General features: G+C 37.7%; 1 protein-coding gene across 1 annotated transcript; it reads right to left on the bottom strand.

Moving 5' to 3' along the window:
- Positions 1-4,263, bottom strand: LOC104599899 (WAT1-related protein At5g64700-like). The gene is made up of 7 exons (XM_010262642.3): positions 4,038-4,263; positions 3,762-3,824; positions 3,550-3,666; positions 1,124-1,376; positions 864-1,022; positions 617-768; positions 1-496 (listed from the first exon to the last, which is right to left on the bottom strand). Exons 1-7 carry the CDS (start codon positions 4,208-4,210, stop codon positions 334-336), a joined length of 1,080 nt encoding a protein of 359 aa, XP_010260944.1. The 5' UTR covers positions 4,211-4,263; the 3' UTR covers positions 1-333.
- Positions 4,264-8,997: the final 4,734 nt, after the last annotated feature.

The following is an 8,997-nucleotide window of genomic DNA, read 5'->3' as shown; positions in this document are numbered from 1 at the left end:
TTAATTTCCCCACCCTACTCCAATATAAAAGAACGATGCCTACATATACATATTGTATGGGAAGTTGATCCTCTCCAAACCCAACAAATTAATTAATAATAGCTCTAGTTTTCAATTTATGTTAAATGTAAGTGGTGCAACAAGATTCCAAGTACGAAATATGCAGCCTACACAGGTAGCTATATATAGATACCATGGAAATGTGTATATCGGTCATGTAATCACTAGCTTCATGACTATCTTTTAATTTCAGTGACCAAATGGCTCAACCATGAATCTATTCTTGAATTGTCAATTATCAAACACCCTCCCTTGGATCAACTAATGCTTTAATTATACACAAAGTGAGTCATGTTGTCCTTCTGATTCCTTCATGTCTTGGCAATATTCTTTCTCATCGGAAATTGTTGGCTTTCTCTGATCATTTGCTTCTTCTCTACTCTTTCCCCATAAGACACTGTAAAGGCCTCCAGCCAACAAAGTTGCGCCTAGCACACTGCAAACATGCAGAGTAACGACCCAATTATATACGTTAGGTAACGTAACTAAGTGGATTAGATTTCTTAACTGAAACTCAATCTCTAAGATTTTATCAAAAATTAGAAAGAATCATCACCTCCCCAGAGCAATTAGTTCGCCTAGGAGAAACGTCGAACAGATAATGGTGATGATAAAAGAAAGAGGGGTTGACATGGCTAGAAAGACGGGCCCTTTCTTCTCAACGCACCATGCTTGTAGGTAGAACGTAATCCCTGTAACCACGACTCCCTGCCATTGATATATGAATACAACAAGCTCAAACTTTATACGTACGAAAAACGGTATCAATCTCAGAGAACAAAAAGGGTGTCTAGTGTAATTACACAGTAGGCCACAGCAAGAAGCCCAACATCCCAGCTCAGCTTCCATTGGTTGAGGTTTCTCTCAAAAGCAATGCCAATGACAAACGACTGAATGGTGCTGAAAAAGCACTGAAGCGCTGTGAGGAGAAGCTTTGATGGGTAAGCCATCAAAACCCGTCCCTGTCCAATATCAGATTTTAGAGTAAGGTCGCTCATTGTCAACCTTGCTTACAGAAATATAAGTAAGACTGTTAGAGTTAAAGACGTCATGACTAGCGTACCTGGAATACAAGCCACAAACCCCACAAGGTGTTTGATGTAAGCATGAGGAAACAGCCCTTCACCCATGTCTTGGTGGTGTGTGCAAGGCCCAGATTTTCCTCACTGTTTCGATTTCCAAAAGGGTGATGATTCATCAAGGGTTTCAGATGTGGTCCCTTATAGAAGGCAAGAATCATGGCACCAGCCAAACAGAGTGTCACACCTACAATCTTGACTTTCCCTGAGAGGGTCCTCAGTTTGACGGTTTCCATCCTGTCACAGGAGTAGATATATATAGATATATAACTAAGGATATTAATTAATTAATTAGACGATGGATCATAAAACAAGTGATGCTTCACTGAAGAACTTCCACTGATGTGTGGCAACCACTTTTCCAAGTAATTTGTTGTCATTTCTCGACTCAATATGCACTTGCTTTGTTACTTGTTTGGGTAAATCATATCCTAGTTTAATTATTTGTTCTCAAATTTCTGGCTAGGCAAATATTTCTACCTAGTACTTAGGGTTTGGTCTGGAACTAGGCCCACGCTAAGCGTAGGACGATGACCTAGCCTGAATCCCATATATATATATATATATATATATATATATATATGGTGGGGATAAGGCTTGGATGATGGGTGATGTGCATGAGATATGATATGGACTTATATATATACATGCATTATGCATATTACCTATTTTGTAGTGGCAGAACTTCATAGGGATGAGAAGCTTGGAATTACACCCTAGAGACAGTGTAGTACAAATCTTTTCCTTTTCATTCTATATTTTTTCTTTTTGTTCAATGTGAGATCATCTCTCCTGTAAAAGACATATTACAAATTTTTTATCACAATTTGAACCCAAATTCCTTCTGTCATTTTCTTTGTCCTTTTTAGAGCCTTCATGTTGAAGCAAACTACGGGGTCACTCTAGTGCCTTCAATGTTATTATAGTTATTATTCAAAATCAAGTACAGATCATATAGCTACATAAATAGCAACATTCAATTGGATTTACTGACCATTTCATGATCATGAATTAAATCAATTTGGTGTGGAACCCTAGTGATCGTCTAGCACCAACCACCAAATTAATCATTCTAGCTCAATGCACATGTTAGAAAACATGAAGATTTTTCTTCAAATTCACCTGACCTTCACAAAACTAAGCCTACTTATAATTCTTGGAACAACCTAATTATGACCCTATTCCCTCTTGCTCCTCTAATAAGTACTAATGACGGTGGAAAGAAACTCTGTTAATTCGTTATTAGAGATTATCAGTTTTAATCATGTGAAAAAATAAAAATCCATCTTATTACCTTTATATGGGGCATTATGTCATCCTTTATAAATTGTAGGTAGGACCGTATCCAGTCCACCCTCCCAACACCCTTTGATATAGCTGAATCCAATGTTGGGTAATGATCTTTATTTAAGGTAACAGATATTATTAAAGTAGCTTTTTAAAAGCCAAGTAAATAATAATGATTATTAGACTGTAGGGTTTTCATGTATTGCACAAAGAGAACATTCTGTCCGATCATCATCACTGGAGCCTACGCTCTGATTGATATCAACGTGGTCATAGTTAAGACTTGCTGGTCCCCAATTGGGTATCTGCAGCAACTGTGATTTCACCTTGGACCCAAAACTTACTAATGGGTCGGGTACTCTGGTAATTGATAACCGGGTACTATACCCGTTTACTCTATTATCGATCCATGGTTGCTAATTAATGCATTTCCCCTCTAAAACTGTTAAACATGCATGAGTGAATGATAACCTCTGCAATCATATTCATACCCGTGGAAGAATCACAGTTGTTTACCTAAAAAAAGGGAAGAAGCATACTCTATAGCTTTCACAGTGTTTCTACTATGTTTCTTTCTCTTTTAGGCTCTAGTAATTACTAGAACCAACCGAATGTCACATGGGTAAATTGTCTGTTAGGTGGAAAAATGTAATTAATTAACCTTCTGCAACTACTCTAGCTACAGGATCAAAACTGGTTTTGATTTGCTTTATGGAAATATGGAATAGAGTAGATGCCATAGCCACTTGACCATTATAGAAAGAGGTCATCAGATATCCCATATAGCGTTTGATGAGGTCAAGTTTGAAACCCCACCCTCTTTTGGAATTGCTTCCATCTCCAAGTTTCTACTTTGTACCGTAATTTGTAGGAAAAAAACATCTAGCCTATAATTATACTTTTGTCAAACTGGGCTTTGAAGTTTCGAAACCAAAAACGTAACGAAGAGCTAGAACCAAAGTTCAAACTCAACTATGGCTGATTGATGTTTTTTTTCTTTTTCCTTCTTATTTCCATTTTCATTTTAAATTCTCGAGCTAGAAATGCAACGAATTTTTATTCTAGGGTTATTTGGAAACAATGAAACAAAAGTTATAATTGAACCCAACCAAAAAAAAAATACCTGAGCAAAACAGCCAAGAAGAAGGTGATAACAGGAAGGGTGTTTGAAGTTGCAGAAGCCAGCGTTGCAGATGTATAAATTAAGGCGACACCATAAATAGTCAAGCTGGAAGTAATCCTGAAATCAAAAAACCCAACTTCAGATACTGAAAACTTTTGTCTTAGATCAAACCTATAAAGAAACCAGGTTCACTAGTTGATCAACAGACATACCCAAATAGAGAGAGCATGAAAATCTTGCAGAAGATGGGGAATGACAGTGGAGGTGCTCTTTTTCTACACAACACTCAATAGAGATCAGTAAGAATAACCCCTTAGTAGTAGAGGAACTTGAATACAAGTCGTTAGTCATCAGGTCTGCCCATTAATTCTCTCGTTTGTGGTTGGAACTTTTCAACTCATAACGGAACCATACATGAAAATGGGCATTACCCTAAACTACGACCAACCAGAAGAGGGGGAAGAAGAAGAGGAAGAGGGAGCTTCTACCTTTCGAAAAAAATGGCGAAAGGGAGTAAGAATATGGTTGCAGCAGCCTGTCTATAGAAGACAAACACAAAGTTGTTCATGCCTGTATTGAATGCAGCTTTTGAGATCAAGAACATTCCAGCGTATATGATTTGCACCAGAACCACAGCCAGATAAGGCTTCCTTTCATCCATTGTTATAGGATCAAGTTTCAACTGCTTCTGCAAATTAGATCAGACAACTAGAGGTATTTATACAAGTTCCCTTAGTGAGCTCGTGAGAAAAGTCGTAGCTACTGTTTCTGTCACGTGTATGGTAAGGATCATAACCTCTTTAAGGGTAGATGGTTTCATTTTAGGAGGTGTTTGGGTTGTTTACGATATCTTGAACTTGAAGACTATTAATTTATGGGAAGGGTCTCATTGAGTTATTAAATTGTGAGAACCCTACCACCTCCCCATATGTCATGTTCTATGGAGGAATTGCAAATTCTTTCTATATTTTTGAGACAATGGCCGACTGCCACTTTAGTTTTATCACGGGATATATATCAGAGCCAAACGTTTTTATTGAGCTAGCTCTATCCATTACTGAAAGGAAAAAAGAAAAAGAAAAACAAAGGGACGGCCAGTGATGGCTGACATGGAAATGATGCTTCATTAATCTGATGAATGCATGCTTTACAAGTCTACTTTTAACTTTTATATATATATATATATATGTGTGTGTGTGTGTTTATATTTCGTGGTGCTTGTTTTAATTGTGGTTCACTAAATCGCTGATTTCTGCAATAAAAGCTTTAATTTAGTGGGATATATAGTTTAATAAGTGAAAGGCCACAGCTGGGACACTGTCCAAGCATTTTTCTTAGTCAGGTTTGATCCCTTATTCATGAGGCTTCAAAGACAAGAGTTATATCACTTCATTTATTCCTCCCAAAAATTCTCCACAAGACAATAAAATACGGAGTAGGAAAGACTCAAATTACTTAATATTCATGCTTCACAGATAAAAGTGAAATGATGAATCTCTTTTTTAATTGAAAACACAACTGTTTGGGACTTTAGGCTTTTGAATACTGATTGTTAATTAAAGACTGGAAAATGTAGGAAGTAGCTAGGAAGATAGGAACTGTATAGTATACCTCCTCAAGCCCTTAATCATGGTTTAAGGGGGTTCAAACGTGAACAAAACTCTGGTTCCTTCTGGGAAGGAGGAAGAGCTGGAGCTCAAAGCTACGCCGCCCATGTTTCAATGAATCTAAAACTTCACCTGATCAACATGGGTTATGTGGCCTGCGGTTTCCTCCTTCCCTCCCTTCCATGATGTAGCAGAAGTAAACTTTCCAAAGGCAGAGCAGGTATAGGTCTCGACTTGTTCTTGAATATATTGATAACTATGACCACCTTTCAGCATAAACTGAATTGCTTTTTCAAACAAATTAATTGTCCGATAGTTCAGGTAATTAACTTCACTTCACTTTCATTGAACTGTGCTCTAATCTGATATGGAAACTAAGTGCAAGCTATTTGGGTCTTTCATCTGTATACGTCAATTGACAAATCAAACCATTAGTTAATTAGCAGTTTAGCACAACAATATTCCAGCTACCTCGGTCCCTTGGCTTACATGACAGAAGATAAAATACTTTTGCAAATTTGTTGAGAATAATTAAGCACTACTTTAGAAAGGCAGTTGGGCCGTTTACGGAAGCAAATTGTCTTTTCACTTAAAGTAATTTAATTTGTTGATAACCACCGACCAATCTTTGTTGCGACATACAGGCCGGGAACTGGGAGTAAGATATTAGAAGACATAATACTTGTTTGAAAGAGAGAGAGAGGGTTTGAAGCCAAAGCACTTAAGTTTCATAATTCATATAGTCCAACATGATTTCTGGCTTGAAGCATGTTCATTATTCTTTATTTTTTTAACCATTTCCTTCCGAATTCTAGAACCCAAATTGTTTTAAACCCGAATCATTCTCATACGTTTTCTTTTCTGTAACATCATATTTTTCTAGCATTAGCTCAACCCAGATATATTCACCGCCATAATTAGCTAATGAATATGGAACTATGTGCACATTAATGGTAATATATATAGAATCATTTACACCCAAACCCAGATACAATGTCACATCTGTGAAGCGCGCAGATATTAATTTCTTTTTTTTTTTTTGTCATATATATAAGAGCTACTTACGACCAGACTCCAGTGGACCTTTGGCATTGTGGGCAGTCTTGTAACAAAAAGTTGATTCACCTTTTACACACAAAAGGAAGTTCCTGATCTTCATTCTTCACCACATCCATCAACTTTTTTGGATAGAAATAAAAATGGAGAAGAAATCCGGTTGTATTAGAGGCCATTGCATTGTATGCCCAAGAAAAGAGACAAGCGCATCGATAATGCTTTTCTCACGAGGTCAGGTTTTCTGATGTTACAGAACTGCTTTGATCTTTAAAGCAGAGAAGGAGATGTTGATTGCACACTTGCATTTTAGGCCATTATAAGCAAAATGATTGATAGGCTAAGGTCCGGTTTTACGCAAAAGCAATGGAGACAATCTATATGTGCTTGCACATGGCCTTTAATTTTCCTAACACGCCAAAAGTGGGAGAAGCATAATCAGACTGATGGTTCGGGGATTCTTCTCAGCAAATTAAGTAGAGGGATTCTTCCAACCATAGTGATTGGTGAGTCCCAAGCATTCTCCCACAAAGCAATTTCACTTTGGGTTTTGATGGAATGGAAGAGCGTGGCTTCCATATATTCTTGTACGTAAGCTTGTAAAATAATCAGAGCTAGACAGCATGCGAGAAAAGGAGCTTATATATGTTTAAGTAGACTGCAGTAAAAGTACCAGCGTTTCTGTTGCTAGTGCACCCAAAAAGATTGAATTCGCATCAGAAATAATCACACCGTCAAGAATTCATTGAATCTTGTAAACTTTTACACAGTCATATACAGTACAGAATGTTCAAACGTTGGAAATGTTATATGTAAAACGATCGTGCATATAACCTAACTTGGAAGTTTCAAACATGAAGGCTTCCTTTGATGAACTCCAAATTAAGTTGCCACCTGGAAAATTCTTTCGTGTTAATACCCTAATAGGGAAACTTACTAAACAACCTTGTACATATGAGTGGAATAAGAGAGACCTATTACTATTGTTTGATGATACAATGTCAAACTTGCTTGAATTTGGGTGCAAGATTTGTGCATGTGTTTGGGAATCGGCTCAATACACCCAATCTGACCGATCCAATCACTTTTATCAGATTCAACCACGCCCATAGAAAGACCAGCTGATAATTGCTTGACATCTTTGGTACTTGTTCTTCCGTTTCAGAAAGGTAGCTTTTAGGAGGCTAAACTCATTATTGTTGATTAGGTTCTCAGCTGGCCTCAGTGGTCTCTAGACTTATATACTTGTATAGATGCCTAATATTTTTGTTTTTGCTTATTTAGGCTCTGTTTAGATAAGGTTTTCCCCTTCGAGCTTTGGGCTATTGTAAACAAAATCGAACCAATTAAAAGTCTGTTTGGTATTGATGCCGTTGCTCCAGAAAACGGTGACACATCAACGCCATACTGTAAACAAACGGTGATGTATCTCAGTATTGATGTATGTTTGGCATCGGTGCTGCAGAAAATGGTGCTGCTGATGTGTGGGTTGAAAGTACCATTTTTTGAGAAAATGATGCCTTTTTTTTATTGGAAACGTTGTTACTAGATAAGGCGTTTCCTTGAACAACAACAATACTTTCTGTTTGATACTAGTGCTCCATATATGTATACAGCAACGGTACCCATTATGGGAACTCAACTTCCACTGCCACATCATGTCCTCATTGGCAGCAACGAGCTCCAATCTGAGAAAATGTCAAATTCGGCGTTGCTCTAAATCACGCCTTCTCGATTTCCAAGTCGTGGCTTGGAGCACTACACTCACACCATGACAAGTATAGAAGATGTTCCCAATGTATGAGGAGACGTGCGTGTGGGATGCACTCTGTGGGCCCTATTCTGAACTCTAAATCGCAATTATCCTTCTAGAATTGGCAATTACTCCGAGAGGAAATTCTTATATTTGGTTGAGTTGATTGAACCCAATTTCCTTAGTGGTTCAATCCTCAGAATGAAAGGATGGCCTCTCTTCTTTGTTCATTGCTGCATGCATGGGTGCACCCTTCAAACTAATTGGGTAGAAGACCAAGGTTTATTTGGTACCAAGAAAGTGAAACCTATTACGGAATAGTGGTTTAGTAAAAATATCAGCAAACTACTCGTCCTGTGAAGCAATAAACCGGCCTTGGAGAATTTTCCTCGCAATCAAATTTGAACAAAGTGAAAACCAATCATGATGTGTTTTGTTCGAGCATGAAAAACATGGTTGGCTATGAGGTAGGTAGCACCTAGATAAAATGTATGAAAAGGATTAAGAGAAAACAATTTCACTGAGAAGAGTGTGGCTAGCCGGATGACTTCTACTAATGCAAGAGCTATATTGCAAAACCAATCTCGATGTGTTTTGTCCGAACATGAGAAACATGGTTGGATACGAAGTAGGAAGCACCCAGATTATCACACCATAAAATGGATGCATAAAGAGGATTAAGGGAAAACAATTTCACTGAGAAGAGAGTGTAGCCAGATGACTTCTACTGATGCAAGAGTTATACTACATTATTCACTTTCTGTACTAGACCTAGAAACGATTGTTTGTTTCATAGAGGACCAAGAGACCAAATTCGACCCAAGAAAAATCTAGAAACCTCCTTGAGATCTGTGATCATTTGGGCGTCTTACCCAATCAACATTGCATCAAAGAATGCTTGAAGTTAGAAATTGGAGGGGCGAATCATAAGACCATGGCAATATAGTATGCTTCAAAAAATGCAGTATGTGTTTTAGAGATACCCAATGCTCAATTGTAGGGCAATGAAGAAACTGACAAACTTTATTCACTGTG

The sequence above is a fragment of the Nelumbo nucifera genome, chromosome 5 (genome assembly GCF_055504915.1).
Source record: "Nelumbo nucifera cultivar China Antique chromosome 5, China Antique-T2T, whole genome shotgun sequence".
NCBI lineage: Eukaryota > Viridiplantae > Streptophyta > Magnoliopsida > Proteales > Nelumbonaceae > Nelumbo > Nelumbo nucifera.
Note: the sequence above shows the minus strand (reverse complement) of the source record. Positions and strands in the feature narration are given on the sequence as shown.